Consider the following 19,150-nt stretch of genomic DNA (forward strand, 5'->3'; position numbering starts at 1 on the left):
GATGCAAAATTCACAGCTAAGTGGTACCAATGGTTACAATGGAGATGTTGCTATTATCTTTTAGGGAACAAAATACATTCTGTCTTAGTCTGCTGTAAGTTCATTTGTTAACAGAAGCCACTCTCTGTAAGCCATTACACATATGAGCAGAATTTATTTATTTATTAGTATTTTTAAAAATTTTCTTTTTTTTTTAATCTTTTATTTGTTGTAACATTTAACTAATTACAGTGAAATAGAAGAACAAGAAGATGACACTATTCACATGGGAAATGCAATCATGACCTTTTATGCTGCCTTGATTGATCTCTTAGGACGTTGTGCCCCTGAAATGCATGTAAGTTTTATGTCTTCATGCACTGGAAAGCAAAGGCGTAGTTGTTTACTGCTCACTGGTTTGCTGTTCATTATTTTCTCAGTATGGTGTTATCAGGTATTAAAGCAGTATGGCCACATAGTATCTTAGTGGAATGGATGTGTTGTTCTACTGTTTGGCAAGGGAAAAAAATATATTCAGAAGCTGTTTTTTTAAAGAAATTATTCCCTTGCTATTTTTTTTTTTTGGTTTGACTGTCCATTGTGACAACCAAATTCCTCAAATGTCTCTATTTGTCTCCGTTGTGATGATGTACAGTGATTTATTTTTAATAAACTACAGTTTTACTCTTCGTATACTTACTTTAAACAGACTTTTAATGCTATATATAAAATTTTTATATTATATATATGAAAGTATATATATATATTACAGGGCATTCTTATAAAATGTAGGGGTAAGCATTATACTTGGGCATACACACCAATATCTCAGAATCTTTATTCACACCAACAAACCTTCTCAAAGGTAAATTGTCACTATTTCAGGCATTAGACACAAAGAATTAGAAACACTATAAAAACTTTTCCATTAGCTTAGTTTTGTTTAATAAGCAAACATGTAGATTTTTAGACTTTGTGCATCTGCATCCAAACTACAGCAAATCGATGCAGATTGCATGAAATTTACATTGTTAATTATAATGCAATTTTGGGAGTAGTTATTCTTTCATATAGAAGATAAAAAGATGATCTTGCTAAATTTTTATTTCTCTTTTTATTAGCTAATCCATGCTGGTAAAGGGGAAGCCATTAGAATCAGATCAATTCTACGGTCTTTGATTCCACTGGAAGATTTGGTGGGAGTAATCAGCATTGCTTTCCACATGCCAACCATAGCGAAGGGTAAGATTGTTCTACATTTTTTCTCCCATCCTAGTCGTATGATTTGTGATTTTTTGACATATTGACACCCATGCTTTTTTCAGCATTTAAAAATATTACAGAAATTCAACTATTTATTATATGAATTAAAAGATCATGTGTATGTCATACACGTTTCAAAAATCTTTATGCATGCTGTAGCCAACAATTCTGTGTACCCTTAAATTACTGATGTAAATCCTGTTAAATTTAATTATGAAAATTATTATAACTTTAAAAAGAAATTTTAAAATGCATGCTTTCTGGTTTTAGAACTATTTAAAAATACTGCAGCCTCATTTCTCAATAAAATAATCCTTAGCTTTTGCTGTTCTAACCCTGTCAATTGTTTCTAGCAGACCTTACTAAGACACCAGAGTTGTTCTCCAGCAACTATGCTGAAGAGATAGATGTGACATACATAGGCGAATGCATTTCTTTGTGTTTTCTGCCTATATAAAATTGATTGCAATATGGGAGCTCTGGGAGCACCTGTATAAAAGGGAAAGGGATTACATCTGCTTTTAGTGTGTCTGGAGGGAAAACATTATATATGCTACCTGGATTGTTTAGAGACTCACAGCACAAGATTTTCCAATAGGTTGCAGTTGAAGAGATAAGATCAACCATTACTTATTTATGATCCAAATATGGATAGACCTATAGGTGAGATCTCAGTAGCAGACTGCAGCTCATACATGCAGAAGTGTTTATTTACTTTCTGAAATGAAAGTATCAAGATTTTAAAATATTTCAATGAATTCCTTTCAGATATTTTGAAAGTTTTGACATATATATGACTTGTTAGCAAATTCTTAATTCTTTGTCATACATTAAAGATATGCTCACCAATGCTGCATTTCCAGGATCTCTGATGTAGAGTTCTTGTAATTTTTACTTTCCATCTGCTTCTGCTGAGAAGTAGGTAGTTACGTAGGTTAATTATTATGCTTTAGGTACTTAGCATATTAGAATATCAATTGTTAAGAATCCCTTAATATACAAAGTGTGAACAGAAAAGTATGCAGGGACTTTGAGGTCACTATGGATACAATTTATCTTATGCTTTTTTTTTTCCACTTAATTACAAATATGTTGCCTTTGTGTAACAAAACTGTGGGGAAGTTGCCTAGGTATTAACAGAGACTCAAAAGCTCTGATAAGTAGCAGCATGACTGCCTAGTCTGCTGGCGGAGGAGGATCCCTGTCACTGAAGTCTTATTTCTTCCTTTTAGATGGTACTGTGGTGGAACCTGACATGTCTGCGGGGTTTTGCCCAGATCACAAGGCAGCCATGGTTTTGTTCCTTGACAGGGTCTATGGAATTGAGGACCAGGATTTTCTTCTACACCTTCTTGAAGTTGGCTTTCTGCCAGACCTTCGTGCTGCTGCCTCACTAGATACGGTAAGGGTTTCAGTCTGTTTTTTTTTGGTTTTGTTATCTTATTGAGCACTACAACATTTTTCATCCCTCTAAAAAGCACTTTTTATGTCTTCATGTCTTCTGCCTTTCTCAAATGCTGTCTGAACTGTGTGTTGCTTCTGAGCTTTGATAATACTTGAAGATGCATCACCGAGTGTAATGCTCACTTTTTAAGAACTTGCACTGATACCCATATCCATAAAAGATGCAGTGCCTTTCCCCAGGAGACTTTCTGAGCTTGTGCTATGGAATAAAAATCAGATGACCTGTCAATGAAGCATGTGACTGGGAGCCACTTTCCTGAAATAGACAGAAAGTGTTCATCTCTGTGTATTTGTTAGGGACACCTACACTGTTATTTAGAAAATGACTACATTTCTATTTTAGTTCTACCTCAACGTTGCTGCCTTTCTTTTCTTTCCCTGTGAGTCTTATTTCCATCTAATTTCTTTTAGCTGTCTTGATCCAGAAAGCTTAGATTTAGAGAGCTATTATGAGGGCTAAGACATTGAATTTGGTTTTCCTATTTGACCTTTTATGTCAACATTTATTTCTGGAAATAATGGTGTTGTTATTTAGGATCATAGAATCATACAATTGTTAAGGTCGGAAAAGACTTCTAAGATTATGAAATCCATCTGTCAACCTAGCACCACCACCTTGTTCACCAATAAACCATATCCTCAAGTGTCATATCCACTTTTTTGAATATATTTATCTTTTGAACACTTCCAAAATTATGACTCCACTACTTACCTGGGCAGCGTGTTCCAATGCATGAAAACCCTTTCTGTGAAGAATTTTTTCCTCATATCTAATCTAAACCTCCCCTTGTGCAATTTGAGGCCATTTCCTCCTGTTCTGTCTCGTTACTTGGGAGAAGAGACTGACACATCACTACAGTTTCCTTTCAAGCAGTTGTAAAGAGTGATAAGGTCTCCTCTGAGCCTCCTTTTCTCCAGGCTAAACAGCCCCAGCTCCCTCAGCTGTTCCTCATAGGACTTGTACTCCAGACCCTTCAACAGCTCTGTTGCCCTTCTCTGAACACACTTCAGCACCTTGATGTCCTTCTTGTAGTGAGGGGCCCAGAACCGGAGATTGGAGGTGCAGCCTTACCAGTGCTGAGTACAGGGGGGATGATCACTGTCCTGCTGGCCACTCTGTTGCTGATACAAGGCAGGATGCCATCAATCTTCTTGGCCACCTGGACACAAGTTCATGTGCAGCTGTTGACCAATACCCCAAGGTCCTTTTCTGCCAGATATTTAAGAAAGAGCAGCTGAGGATACTTAACTCACATCAACTTGGCCTTGTTCATAGCAAAAAGATACGGACTTTTATTACCTGATTTTGGAGTGTTCTGTTTAACAACTATGACATTCTTCAATATAATCTTGAAAAGTGTTTTGTTTTGGAATGACTGCATTTACTGTTTTTGTTCACTAAAAACAAAACAAAAGCCATCTATAGACTTTAAAAGCAGGAGAACAAGCTAGGCATCTAGCTCCAGTAGGTATTATATCCTCATTTCCATGTTTCTGGAAATTTCCGCCTTTATAATTGCAAAACAAAATCAAGTTACTTTTCATTTGTAACAACACTGATGAGACAAGTCTGATTTCTGTCCTATTTAATTTATAGGCTGCTTTAAGTGCTACGGATATGGCTTTGGCTCTGAATCGATACCTTTGCACAGCAGTCTTGCCTCTCTTGACCAGATGTGCCCCTCTGTTTGCTGGCACGGAGCACCATGCTTCCCTCATCGATTCCTTATTACACACTGTGTACAGACTCTCAAAGGGATGCTCTCTTACCAAAGCTCAGCGAGATTCTATTGAAGAGTGTTTGCTGTCTATCTGTGGGTAAGAAAATACTCCTGGCTGTACAGGAGTGCTAAGTGATAAAGTAATCAGTTATATTTATAGTACAGGAATGCAGAACTATGCCACCAGTAACATAACCAGTAACATAATTAATTTTTTTTTTTTTCGCATCAGATGATTATGATAGTTTTTAAGATACTGTATTCAATTTGCAGCTTTCTTAATCACCAGTCATTCCTCAGTTCTCGTTCATTCAGTTATTCTGCTATCACCAAATCTTTTAAATAAAACCTTGATGATTAACTAAGAGTATGCAAAAAGACAAAACTCTGGAGTTGTAGAGTTATACAGACACTGAATTGCCATTTAAATACTTTTAGCTGGACAGATTTGTGGTTGATATTCAGTAATTTATACAATTCTATGTAAAGGTTTATTTATGGTGTGTTCCATTTGAAATCCTAATCAATGACTAGTATTATTATGTCTCTTTACTCAACAGCTATGGGACAGATTTTGTCTGTGTGTCTGCAGGGTCAAAACCAGTTGGTTATTATCCAATTTTTTATAAATCTACAGGCTCAATTATGAGAAGCTGACTACACAAATAGGAATTCAAGTTCTAATTAAAGCTAACATTTACACTTCCAGTTCACCAGAGCATTTGGTTTGGGGTTTTTTTTTAATATTTCAACATGACTTTTTTTTTTCTTTGTACAATGTGGAAATGTGCTCAGAAATGACAGACACTTATAATACTGTAAAAATATATGTAAAAAATATATCATGTTTGATGATACTTGATATCATAAAATTTTGATATTCGATATATTTGACATATTTGACCATTTTATATATATATTACATTGCTAAGAACCAGATTGACCAGATTTTACTATTTGTCTGGAAAGCTTTAATGTCCATGCCATTCTAACATTCATACTATAACAATTTCTTCTGTCCTTCCAGTTGGTGCCCGCTGCTGTGTCTTGTTTAGCACATCAAAAGAGATAGTGCTCTTATGTCTTCATTAGTTTCTAAGATATTTTAAGAGCCATTGAGATATATTACAAGAAATTAACATTATATCCTTTTTTCATGGGCATGGTGATCCTAGTACACATTATTAAAGTTCAGTATTTTTTTTCCTGCTTTTCTCTGTAGATAAGACATTTTGTTGGCTTCTTTGAAGCATTTGGTTTGTATCTTGTTCAGAATATTTTCTTTGGTATATACTTGTTTGCTTTCTTCTGGACCCCTAGTGCCCTAGTGACACAAGTAAAATCTTACTATTTTATGAATTTGAAGAATTTTAATGGCATAGAACTGATATGTTGCTTTAATATATTTATCAGTTATTTACATCAAACTGTGCTGGTACACCCTTTTGAAATGGTTTGTCTACTTTTAGGCAGTTGAGGCCTTCCATGATGCAGCATTTGCTGAGGAGATTAGTATTTGATGTACCCCTGTTAAATGAACATGCAAAGATGCCTCTCAAGGTAAAAGTAAATATTAGTATTCAACAGCATTCTTTATAATGGAATGCAACAGAAAATAGTTGCATTGAGAAGATTCTCTGTAACCTTTGTTATGTTATTTCCACTCTGCAGTACTCTAAGACCATAGATTTAAGGATAAATTGTTGCTTTGGGAGAAATTCAGTTTAATTTCCATCCATCCATATGGAATTATGAAGTCTGGGTCTAATTTTTGCTTCTCCTTTAATTATTTCCTGTTTGTTTCAGTTCTTTTCTGAAAATAGAATAGCAAAAACCTTAGGGGCAGGGGGCAGAATCCAGTGCACAAAACATAGCAGTTTACAATCTGTATGTATCCTTACTTTTGTCCTCTGCATTGGTTTTCCTTGCTCTTGGAAAAAGGACATTTTCTGTTGGTGCCCAGAAATCAGTTAAGCAATTATGTTTAGTGGTAATGTTCCATTTTGTTTTCAGCTCACAAAAGTTTAGCTGTATCTTTTTATTCTGATTCCTAATGCACAAGAAAAAGGAGGGTTTTTTCCTTTCTGGGATGACGTGTTCCATAAAGATTCCTCAGATATCATCATCAGTTTTAATAAAGATTTGGTTCCACACGTTACCTACTGTTTTTCAGCAGTCTTTTTTAATGCTTTCCCACTACAGCTTTGAATGAGATATTTAATATTTTCTTATTTAATATATTTTTTGTGCTTTAAGAGCACATCAGGACCTCTGATGTAAGAAGAGGAATTTAAATTGTTGGTCTCAAAGCCAGGGCCTGCTGCTGAAGTCCTGCCAAGGATTTCAGAATTTGGTTATGCCCCCCCAGAAATCCTCAATCAAACTTAAGATTCTGGAGCAGCCATTCTTCTGTGTCTATGTGTGAGAAGAATAGTCAATAATTTAGTATACTGCCCTGAAGGGGTCCCTTATAATGCATTATGGCATTTTATGTGCTGCTAAAACCAAGTAGTAACTTGGCACTTCTGAGTACCATAGTGCTTCAGGGTTTGTTTTTTGGGGGCAGGGGGGAAGAAACAAGCCCAGCTCCTTGACATCTGTTCATCTAAAAGAACAGGTTATATGATACTGAGGCTCATGACTGCAGTGAGCTTCCGTTGTTGCTGTACTGAACATTAAGGCACTAATAATTGGATCCTTTTGGCTTGTCAGGCCTTGTGAGAATACAGATGTAAAGAGAACCATGCTGTTAGCATGGGCAAAGGATTTTGTCCATTGACACCTAAAAGACTAATAGGAGCTTCTGAGGAAATGGAACTCTATCTGGAGATAGACCCATAAGTTTTAAAAGGTTTCACTGACAGTAAACTGATTTCCAGTGATTTAACATGGGACTCCTACCCATATCTGCTGTGTTTCTGATTTGAAAATATTGTAGTGTTGTGGAGCACAAGCCTTATGGCCTTGTGCTGGCAAGCCAGTTATATTAATCTCAAGAGGCAGCTATAAGCCCATCAGGCATCTGAAAATGTAATTTTGAATAGGAAGAGAGGAGAAAATAATGAAGGCAAATCAGAATACAGTGCTATCTACTGTGAATACATTTGTTGGTTTCTACAGTTAAAAATTGCTTCAGGTTTTAAGCAGCATGTGCATTCAAATCTATGATGCTTTTCCTGTATTCTGTGTAGTTCAGACTTTTTGGAATAGGTATCCCGTGTTTTTATTTGCTCTTAAATAATATTCAGTGCTTCATTAGGGATTTCTCTAAGAATAAACCTACCTTTACTCTCTTGACTAGGTTTAAAAACATATTCATATATATTATTATCCACATGTAGTCCAAAAGCAAACTTATCTGGCCATTGTGTAATTGAATATAGTTTGAAAAAATATTTTCAAATACATATTTGACTCTTAAGAATCCAGATTTCTGAGACTCCTGTGGTTCTACATAAACAGTGAAACTTCTGTCTTTTTACATCTTATATGTATATAAGAGTTTTGCATTTTTTCTTTAATCATCCAACAATTTAAATAGTAAATATATATTAACAGGTTATTTAAATCTGAAGATATACAAATACACTACATGAATTGTTTTGGGATTTTTGGCCTGATAAAAGAACAGTTGAAAGTATAAAAGAACAATGCAGTATAAAGATTATAATTTTGGCTATCAAAATCCTTGCTTCTACATATCAGACGTGGGTTGGTTTTTTTTTTTATAATTCCTGTCTTTATTTATGCACATGTATGCATTTATGTTATAAATGTCTGCGTTTTTCCATCTTGAAGTTTGTTCAGGATGGAAAAAAGGGAATCCTGTCAGCTCTCTACTGACTTTGACTTGCAATATTTTTCCAAAAAACTTTGCAAAATGGTATTGAAACAAAGATGAACAAACTGCTCATTTGGGTGTATATGCACCAGTGATACAACATGGCTTATTGATAAAAGTATAGATGTTCTTCTGGTAGCATCTGTGCAATGTCTGAGTGCCAGAATGGAAGGACCTCTGCAGTTATATTTCTGTTTGCTTTCAAAATATGTTCTGTTTCAGTTGCTGACAAATCATTATGAAAGATGCTGGAAGTATTATTGTTTGCCAAGTGGATGGGGTAACTTTGGTGCTGCATCAGAAGAAGAACTTCATTTGTCCAGAAAGTTGTTCTGGGGTATTTTTGATGCTTTATCTCAAAAGGTAAGTACCTTTAGCATCCATCTATTACTGTAAAATACTTACTGTGTAATCTTTCTTCTTTAACCTGTAATTTTAACCCAGCTTTTATCAACACTGTATCATCCACTTCGAAGGAAAAAGTATAGGCTTTAGTAAATTTAAATCTTTCTCTTATAGCTTGTAATGTAATATAGATATACTATTTTATTGCCTCTTTAAAAAAAATATATCACTAAAGCAATAATCTTGAGATGTATCTGTATAGATCTGTACACTTCTCTTTTTAGTAGTTGTAGTTTCAGCATGCTTGAATGAGTTCTATGTTAAACAGAAGTTTAATAATACATCTTGGTATGTGTTTATTGTTCATTCTGTGACTATTTTTAACAAACGTGCTCAAAATTTAATGAGTTTCATTTCAAATCTAAGTGTTATGGAATGCTGTGCATATTCCTGTGCTGTGCTGTCTTTCTGGCATCTGAAAAATGTTTAGCATTGCTACCAGTGAAGTCAACACTTTTCCCATTTACTTGAGAAAGATTAAGACTTGCTTCTAGCTTTCTCCTTTGGACATTTGGTTTTCCTTATTTTCGGAACAAAAAATCCAGTTTCACACTGAGTAAGAAAGCCATTCTCTGGCTGCTTGATTTTATCTATAGCTGCATCAGTTTCACTGGTGATGTTGGAAGTTCCCATTCACTGCTCACTTTCTATCCCTTGTGCGTTCCACAGAAATACGAACAAGAACTGTTCAAATTGGCTTTGCCTTGTCTGAGCGCAGTTGCAGGGGCCTTACCTCCAGATTATATGGAATCAAATTATGTCAATATGATGGAAAAACAGTCTTCAATGGATTCAGATGGGAACTTTAATCCTCAACCTGTTGATACCTCAAAGTAAGGAATTAATTCGTTGCACCTCAGGTTTTTTGATCATGAATGTGCAGAAGAGGGGGAGAGTCTGTCATTTGGTGTGATGTGAACTTACAGCTTCTCTTCAGAATGCTTACTTTCTAGATAAGATGGAGATCTTAATGTAATATTTTTATTTATGTATTTATTTTAAATCAAGTAAAGCAATAACTAGCAAGTTACACAATTAATTTCTTAGCCAACTTAGAATATTTTTAATGCATTTTTCCCAGGAGATAGAACTATCCAATTGCCTTTGTCTGTCTGCTGCAAACAAACCAGCATGTTCTTAGGACCTGAAAAAGTAGACAAGTCTACATCATCCCTGTCATTATTAATGTATGTCAAGACACTAATTCCAATTTGTGTGAATGACAGTGTACCTACAGAAAATTGTTTGATCATGCCTTCATATAATCTTTTTACTATGAATAATTGGGAATTGGGCAGAACAATTTTCATTCTCTAGGCAGTCAGACTCTGACCCTGCTTTTTTAAGTGTATTAGCCAGAAAAAGCACATATCTGAATGGAAATATTCTGCCCTGATTTTTGACTATAGCCAGTGCACCATTTCCCTTTGTATAGAATAGTCTTACAGAAATATGACTATGCACTAGATCTTTAAAAATTCCTGTTGTAAAACATTTGCTTCACTTGCCCCTGTGAGGCTTTTGCCTGTATTGACATTCAGCACACAGGATGCTGTTAGTAGACTGACACCTTTGTTACATCATGCTTTTACATGTATGCACATCTAAATATGGCAGTAAAAGACATCATCAAGTCTGGAGTATAGAAAGGACATCAGTGACCTTTAAAATTCATTTTTCTAAGATGTAGTTAAAATATATGAAGGTTTAACAAAAATTCTTAAGAATATTATATTATCATTTAACTGAGTATTACTTTATCTGGTGTCATTTCAGAGAAAAATCGTAGATAGATTTGAAAAACCCAGAAAATGTTAGTTAATATTACCCAAATTATATGTCTCTTCATTGCTGTAGGAGTCAACAGTTCTGTGATGTTTCAAGACAGACAGAACTACTGCTATAATTCTAACCTCCAAATTATCCCGCATTCTTTTAACATGCAAATCCAGCTTTGCATTGCTTACTAGTACTGGATCTATTTGTATGAAGGTACAGATAATAGGATGTTACCGTAATTGTAATTTTATTGCATTTCTGAAATTATTTGAACTATTATAGCATTAATAGAGTTCCCCTCAAATGCAATCTTTCAAACAACAAAAAAAACCTGCTGACAGTGCTGGATGAATATTTTCTGACTTTTATGTGTGTTTTAGGCTCTTGCAAACTGTTAGTCTGACATAATTTGGTTTTACGTTTCTGCATTTTTCCACCTTATGACTGAAAATCTATACTTTGCAGTAGATGGCACTCTAACACTACTCCTACTGAAATTCTTTATGTTAGGAGGGAAGATATTACTATTTCATCAGTGATCAAAAGCATTTATTCCCTTTCATTCGTAGGAATGCTGATGAAGTAAACTACTGATATTTGATAAATTATTTTTGGGAGAGGATTCTGCCTCTAGTCCTTGCTTGAAGATTAAGAATAATTTCTTTTTTTTCTTACTGCTTCAGAAACCTTAACTTCTGCACTCTCTTGTACACCCTTTGAAGGGCTAGCCTATTAATTTCTGTGGGGTTTTACTATTTTATTAGGTATTTTTGTATTTTTAATATTCACTGCTGTTTGGTAAAATAAAGCCTTAGTCATAATCTTGAAGTCATAAATGAGAGTCTTCAAACATACAATACTATTTCTAGGACTATATAAAATAGATAATGTTTCAAAAAGAACTGTTAGCACATTTAGTTTTATAATGGACATGTGCAATAAGTTACTACCATATTTCTGAAAATACAGGTTGTAGTTATATCTTTAATACTAAAAAAATATGTGACAGAAAGCACTGGTGCTTGATCTTATTACTGATTTTTCCCTGCACACATGTTTCAAGGAAGTAAAGTTCCTGTGGTTGTCATTCAGTGTCCATGAAATAATTCTGATTTCTTCCTTGATTTAATTGGGCCTTGGAGCGAACTCTATGTGAGAAGAACAGTAAGATGCATGGAAAGGGTGTACGCATTATTTATTATTTAATTTGAAATTTACTTTACAAAAAAAGTGTTCAATTTAAGCCTGTGTGATATTATGCTGATTTTCTTTTCACTTTCAGCATTACAATCCCTGAAAAGCTGGAATATTTTATTAACAAATACGCAGAACATGCTCATGACAAATGGTCAATGGAAAAGGTAAAATCTACATTCCTGTTAAAGCAAAATCAGATCTTTTATTTGAATCCATTTAATCTTTAAAATATTTTACTCAGAATGTAACTATTTTTCATAATGTTACAAGTTGGTGTGTAGGTAAGATATAGACATACTATTTTCTTCAAATATATTTGGGGGAAAGTTCTCTAAGTGCATATGAGTATTTCAAAATAGTGTTTAATCATTTCATCATTTTCATTGCTGACTTTTGAGTAAATATCCTTGCTAATTGTTTAACAGTTTTATGGACCTGAAATTTTTTTTTGTTTTTAACCAAATAAGCTCTTTGGCCTTTTTATTCCTTTGTGCATTTTGTTTGTCCAATGTTAAAAATAGTTCTTCAACTGTAGCGCAGTATATATTTTTTTATATATATATATATATATATATATATATAAATATATAAAAATATGTTTATATATATACATAAATATATATATATTATATATATATATTTATAAAAGTCTTTAAAAGAAAATTGTATTGATATGGTTGCTTTATTAATCATTAATTTGCAAAAAGATGACACGCTGCATGATTCATAGCTTAATTTGTAGATAATATAAATGTTGGTTGAGAAAATGCTGTGAAAATAGGAGAAAGGAAACTTTAAGAGAACAGCTCTGCTGAAGCATTATTCAGTTAATTTCTACCAATAAAAATAGGATTTTTCATAATATTTTGCTTTTCCCTATTTTGTCCTTTTTATTGCTATTTTCAGTTTGCCAATGGATGGACCTATGGTGAAACATTTTCTGAATCTGCAAAAGTGCAACCATTAATGAAACAATATAAGTTACTGTCTGAAAAGGTAAGGAATTTGTTCATGCTTGATCCAGGGTTGCTGAAATATCACTGAAAATATCACCTTGTGTTTACAACATTTTAAGAAAAAAGTATTTACACTATGTCAACTAAGGTGTGGTTGTTGCCTTCCTCAAAATCCTGAAAAGATATAGAAAGATTTCATTGTATAATAAATAGGCCACTCAAACTTTTTCTCACATAGCTGAATCTACATGGCATAACTTATGGTGAAACTGAAGTTTGATACTGCCACTATAATTTTACAGTAAGATCACGCAGGAATGCCTTCTTGCGTAGTGAAGACTTAGGTTTAGGATTTGTCTGTTCTCCAGCATAAAGCCATGAAGATGATTAGACATCTAAAGTCCTTGATATAAATGAAGCAATGCTGAAGGAACTGGGTTTGTTCAGTTTAAAGAAGAGAAAGTTGCTGGAGATATGGTCTTGGTTTCCTGGTTCCTAAGCATTAGTTACAGAGAAGATGGATGTATTCTCTTCACAGGGGTGCACAGTGACAGGACAAGGGGCAATGGGTGTAAGGTTCTTTAGCAGAAATGCTTTCTGGAAATCCTTCTTATCTTGACAGCTTAAAGATTGGAATAACTTGCCCAAAGAAGTGGTGAAATCACCTGCATATTGAAGGCATGACAGAACAAGACTTAGATAACCTGATCTTGATAGCCCAGTTAGGTAGCTTATCTGACCTCAACAGAAGGTACAGGAAGATGTCCAGAGTTCCCTTCCAGCACAGACTTGTTTATGGTTCTATGATTATCTTTTTTGTTTCATGTAGCAGATAAAACACTGTGTTACTCCTGATAATGACTGCTCCACCTTTGACTTCATGTCTGAGAATGCTATTAACACAGTTATCACTGAGATCATCAGTTTCCTGCTGGGCCAGAATTCTTCTCCCCACCTCTGAAATGATAAATAAACTTTTAAATATCTTATATTACTTATTTGGATCATTTCAATGGTGCTGGGCCATAATGGTTGAATTCAGTACATTTCTTTGCATCTCAGTATAAACAGGAAGAAGTCCAGTAGTTACTTTTTGCTCTGTACAGCTACATAATAAACAAGGTAATTGTTGCATGCACATTCTTCTAGGAGAAAGAAATTTATCGATGGCCGATCAAAGAATCACTAAAAACTATGCTGGCATGGGGATGGCGAATTGAAAGAACACGGGAAGGAGATTCCATGGCACTGTATAATCGGACACGTCGCATATCTCAAACCAGTCAAGTGAGCCACTTTGCTAAAAACTTTGTTTTATTCTCCATTAATAGTAACTGCCTTTTGAAAGTAAGCCTTTGAAATTTTAAGGCTCTATATGCTTGTATACATGCATATGAAAGTAAAATCTCACATAGGAAGAAAAGCCTGGACTTTTTTAAAAAGTTCTTTTAAAAAAAGTTATTTTTAAAGCAAGAGATACCTGTTACTGCATAACCCATAGAGGAAAGCCTATCAATGCCGCTTTTCTAGCCACACTTCTTGCATCAGTGGCTTGTCATCCAGGGAACCTCTGTCACTTTTTATCCTTCTTTGACCATTTGTGTCAATGTAATGATCAAACGTGTGACAAATTTAGACAGTAAAAAGAAAGAATAAAAAAAATGGTGATATTTTCTGGCGGGGGGGGGGAGGGACAGAAGGTAAAAGATAACTACTTGTAGGTTCTAGTCTTGAATGTAGAAATAGGGTTGAAAAGCTAAATTAAAAATTTGAATTTTGCCTGAATTCACCTTAAACTAGATTGTGTGAGATTTTGCCTGCTGAGAAAAAAAAGTGTCTAGAAAATGCAGAGATTTAATCATAACTTCATCCTTATCCACAATAAATTCAAACCTTAAATAAGTTCAAGTGAAATTTGTATTTAAGTGAGACGGATTTGTGTCTGATGGCCATCTGTCTTTGGGAACAAACTCTGTTGACCTTTGCCTAATTCTCATTGAAGTTTACCACCCCTGATGTATTTTCAGCTGGGCCACAAAGGATCCTTCTTCTCTCTATAGATCTACAAATGACTTTTTTCTTAAATTCCTTAATTACTTTCAGTATCTTGTTAATGGTAACTTCTTCATATTAAATGCTTGCATAACTCCACTGTTTTGCACATTTATCATTCAGATCTCTGTAGATACAGCCCATGGTTACACTCCTCGAGCAATTGACATGAGCAATGTCACCCTCTCCAGAGACTTACATGTAAGTTAGAAACACCTAAAATGCTTATGGTTTGTTTTACAATTTCATTTTTTTCTGTTTTGCTTTCATTTTGGTGAGGGTTTTCTGGTCTTTTTCATTATTCTCTTTGATCCTCTGTGGCTTAAAATCCATGGTTTGTGTTGAAAACCTTCAAAATTTTCTTTAGTCCTGGATTGATTTTCCCAGTTCAGTTTGTGAACATTTGTCATTTTGAAGATAATCCTGTTTAAAAGAGGTAGCAGCATCAATTTTTCTGTTTCCCATTCATTTCTCTGTCATCTTTCCAAAATATAGTCAAGGCTCTTTTTTCTCTAAACTGAAGGAATCAGAATCAGAAACCATTAGGTAATGTGAGTATTGAGAATGAAGGAATTGGAGGTGGGATTTTGACAGATGTGTCGGTTGGTTGCTGTTATTTGGACCAATATGTTTTGATAATCTATGTTTCTGTCATTAGTTAGGATTTTTTTCATGATGCTTGCTGGAGTATGGTGCTAGGTTTTACAGTCTACTAATTTCCTGAGAGTATAATTGCAATGTAATGTATGCATATACTGAATTGTTTTAAATTAGTTAGCATGAGTGTTTGTACCAGTCTAGTGGTGGCAACATGGTGTTCAGAACTGACTACAATAGACTCCGGAAACACAGGGCTAACTTTGCCCATACTGAGCTTTGCCATAGTGCAAGAAACAAGCAGTGGTAGTAAATTAACTGACTAACTGTGCAGTATATACTCTACTGTGCCTCTAAACAAATTCTCACATTGGCTTTCCACTCCTTGTTTTCTGTCTTACAGTTTCCAGTTTTATAGTTCTAGCAGTTTTAGATTGCTGACTAGCTTAAAAAGAATTTTCTGCCAATTAACTGCCAGTAGATTGCTGATCATTCCAAAAAGTTAATAAAATTGGTTATTGAACCACTACATTCTTGTTTTAAACTGATGATGAAGATTTCTTACAATTATGACATTTAACATTTGTATAAACTCAGTATAGTTGAAAGACTTTGCAGACTTTATTTAATGCTCAGGAAACAACTCACCATGTGAACATCATCATAGTATTATAATACAGTAAACGAAACCCAGATAAAAGTAACCATCCTTCACAAATCACATAGAAAGAGCATGGAAACTTCTGTTAGTCCCTTGCTTATTTTTTTATACTTTACCCTCTAATGCTTGTCAGTACTTGTATTTCCTTTGTAGCCCTTAGCTATAAGGCAGAGCTTGTTGCCTTTATGATTCATATGCCCTATGAAGAGAAGTCATCTTTGAAACCAGCATCTTTGAAACTAGCTTGTTATTTAAAAGTGAAACAAATTTAATTAAAATGCACTTTCAGCTATTAATTGTCCTAATGCAGACATCGAGGAAATATCTAAACATGCTGGGTATTAATGAAATCTGAGTTTTAAAAACTATCTGTGTAATTTTGAACATTTTAGAAAATGTTTAATATCATTCAAGTTGGAGCTCAGGGTTAGCTAGCAAGAATCATGACCGTGTCCAAATCTGTAAGTCTGCAAAATACTCCTTATTTTGGTCTTAAGTCACCTGGTCACATTTTAGCTCCATGAACAGCTAGGTCTTGATCTAAAAACATCTTCATAGCACCCTGCTTTGCTAGGTGCTATGAACACACAGACTAGTCTGCATCCTTCTAAGGTCCTAATTGGGATTGTCAAAATGCCAAGATCAGAGTGTGCATGACAGAAGGCATCCAGCATACAGAACAGAAGAGATATCTCTCATAATGTATTCACTGGAAAAAAGTTTGTGATACAAATTGTCTAAGGGAAAAATACGATGCGTCTGAAAAGTTCCTGAATTCATGAGCATTCTCACAAATAAAGAAATTGGTATTGAGAAATACTCATTACTCAAAGTCCTTACTGAAGATGAGATGGTTTCTCTAGGTTGATGGAAGCAAAGTAAAGTGAAATCTGCAGAAAATTCCACCACTCTGTACAACTGGAGAGTACACAACCAGGACAGTAGATGTGGGTTTGAAAGGTTGTTTCATGTTGAAATACTTCCTACTAGGAGGCACTTGTTGCTTTTGCTTGGTTCAGGGTCTAGCTTCTAGTTTACTGGTTTGAAGGAGTTTGTTTTATAGGAAGAATATATAGACTAATTAATGCTCTAAAGTGGCTGGTGCTTTTAACAGTGTGGTCACACAAATGAGCAATATCCACATAGAAGAAGCTCTATCTATGGGTTCATAGTTGATCTGCCACAGGCAGCAGTAACAATGTTGATTCAGTCTTCTGGCTTGCTGTTCTTTTTTTCCCTTGACAGTGTCTTCAGAGGGTTCTTGCTGGCCTTGTTTTGAGAATGAAGTCCCCCATCACCCACCCCAGTACTATTTCCAGACTATTCTTCTCTTTGTCGTTCCTTGTTTTTTGTATTAGGAGTTCTTTCTTCAGCGCCAGGTTCCTGACTCTTATACCTATGCCAATTCTACCCAAATTCTATATAATATTTTTTCAATAAAAACTTGTTTCCAGTGAACCATTACAGTGTAATTGTATTAAACTTCCCAGAGAACAAGACTTGTATTTAATACCAACCAGAAACTTGTACTTCCTGACAGTTAATCATTGCAACCCATGTCACTAAGCTCTCCATTTTCCTAAGGCTATGGCTGAGATGATGGCTGAAAACTACCATAACATATGGGCAAAGAAAAAGAAAATGGAGCTTGAAGCAAAAGGTAATGTTAACTATAGGTATTTACATTATTTTAAGTTCTCTGTGACTACCTTAGGTTATGCATTCAAGAAGACATTAAAAAGAAGAAAAAGGAACAGCAAATTTTAATTGACGAAGAAGAAACAGCAAAGCATCTATTCTTGATTGTGATTTTTAGTGCCTGAAAGTTGTTATAGTACCAAGTGTAACTGCTCTTGTTTAAGTAGTTTACCAGTTCAGATATATCAAGGGAAGGAAGTGCAAAGGTTGTAAATAAATTTAAGCCACATTAACCCATTTTCCTTGTAACATTAATCTTTCAGACTATTACCCAATGGACTATGATTTCATTTGTGTAGCTTCTTTTATTGCAGGTAGATCTAAAGGTGTTTACTAAGTACTGCGCATATTGTGTGTTGAATTGACAAGCGGACAAACCTAGAGCAGATACTTGATTTCCATATAAAAATTGCTTGTGCTTCATGATCTCTGCTTACCTAAATGAAAAGCTTTTTCATGTCTTGTGTAACTTAATGTTTTTCCTCTGTGTTAAAATAATTCTTTATTTGTGTTAAAGCTGATTTTTTTTTTTAGAAAACACTGTATTTGCACATGATTGAAGCTAGGGTTTTACCTTATCTGAAGGTGTCTAGTTGTATACTGTATGCACCAAACTTGTTTTTTCTTTCTTGTTTTTTCTACAGTGCTTCGGTTTTTAAAAGTTGTAAAATTCCAGAAAAGGTATAGCAGTTAAGGTTTTGTAAAAAAGTAAAAGTTCTGTCAGGAAGTGCCTTTGATAAGTGCCATGCCTTTAATTATATTTCCCCTTAATATAGTTTTTATTTCATTCCTTTTCTCTGAAACCTTCTTCAGGATAAGTAGCTTCAGGATGGGCCAAGTTTGGGAAGTCATAGGCTACAGAAAGATGAGATATTTTAATGGATACACTGCATTTCACAGCTTTGAAAGCAGAATTTTGCCTGTGAGAAGCACTTCAATGAGAATACTGTATAGTATTTGTTGTGTTGTGCAGTATGAGAAGGCCGGAGGCGGCTATTAGTGATGGAAGGAGAGGCTTCTGATGAAGAGTTTTTGTGAGTGAAAAGTAGATGAATTTGTCAGATGAGCAAAACTTGGCCTTCAAAAGCCACTTGAGGGTTTTCCTCCAGTATATTCATATGCCAGTTTTGAAATATTTTTTTACCCATGTGTAAAGGACAGAAGAATAATGTGAACTTATATGCATTTTGCATATCTGTCTTCAGCTGTTAGGTGGTACAATTAAATCAAGTTGGTGATAAGAGAGTAAAATCTAATCATCCCAGTGTTAAAGACTGTACTTCCTAAGACAAATCCAGACTAAACAAAAACCCTAACCCAGCATCAGACTTGCCCACTAGGTCATCATTTTGCCTGTACTTGGATTCAAGCAGAATTAATGGAAAATTTCAGAATATGTAGCTTAAAAAAAATTATCCAGTGATATATCTCCAATATTTTCCAGAGGGAATTTGTTCCTTTTAAAAAATATTACTATTTTTAGAGACTTTCTTTTGTGTTTTTTCATAGAAAAAACTGATCATGACCTTTACAGTTT

At 34.6% G+C, this 19,150-nt stretch overlaps 1 protein-coding gene across 5 annotated transcripts in view; it reads left to right on the forward strand.

The window, feature by feature from the left end:
• RYR2 (ryanodine receptor 2) overlaps positions 1-19,150 on the forward strand; it is a 392,986-nt gene that overhangs the window by 269,920 nt on the left and 103,916 nt on the right. For all 5 annotated transcript variants that reach the window (XM_069010345.1, XM_069010346.1, XM_069010347.1 and 2 more), the window contains 12 exons: positions 232-337; positions 1,101-1,221; positions 2,475-2,644; positions 4,304-4,524; positions 5,897-5,987; positions 8,491-8,631; positions 9,343-9,506; positions 11,735-11,813; positions 12,556-12,645; positions 13,755-13,892; positions 14,781-14,858; positions 17,500-17,575. In XM_069010345.1, coding sequence (XP_068866446.1) covers positions 232-337; positions 1,101-1,221; positions 2,475-2,644; positions 4,304-4,524; positions 5,897-5,987; positions 8,491-8,631; positions 9,343-9,506; positions 11,735-11,813; positions 12,556-12,645; positions 13,755-13,892; positions 14,781-14,858; positions 17,500-17,575 — 1,475 coding nt within the window. The remainder of the gene's footprint in view (positions 1-231; positions 338-1,100; positions 1,222-2,474; positions 2,645-4,303; positions 4,525-5,896; positions 5,988-8,490; positions 8,632-9,342; positions 9,507-11,734; positions 11,814-12,555; positions 12,646-13,754; positions 13,893-14,780; positions 14,859-17,499; positions 17,576-19,150) is intronic.

The sequence above is a fragment of the Aphelocoma coerulescens genome, chromosome 3 (genome assembly GCF_041296385.1).
Source record: "Aphelocoma coerulescens isolate FSJ_1873_10779 chromosome 3, UR_Acoe_1.0, whole genome shotgun sequence".
In the NCBI taxonomy this organism is placed as follows: Eukaryota; Metazoa; Chordata; class Aves; order Passeriformes; family Corvidae; genus Aphelocoma; species Aphelocoma coerulescens.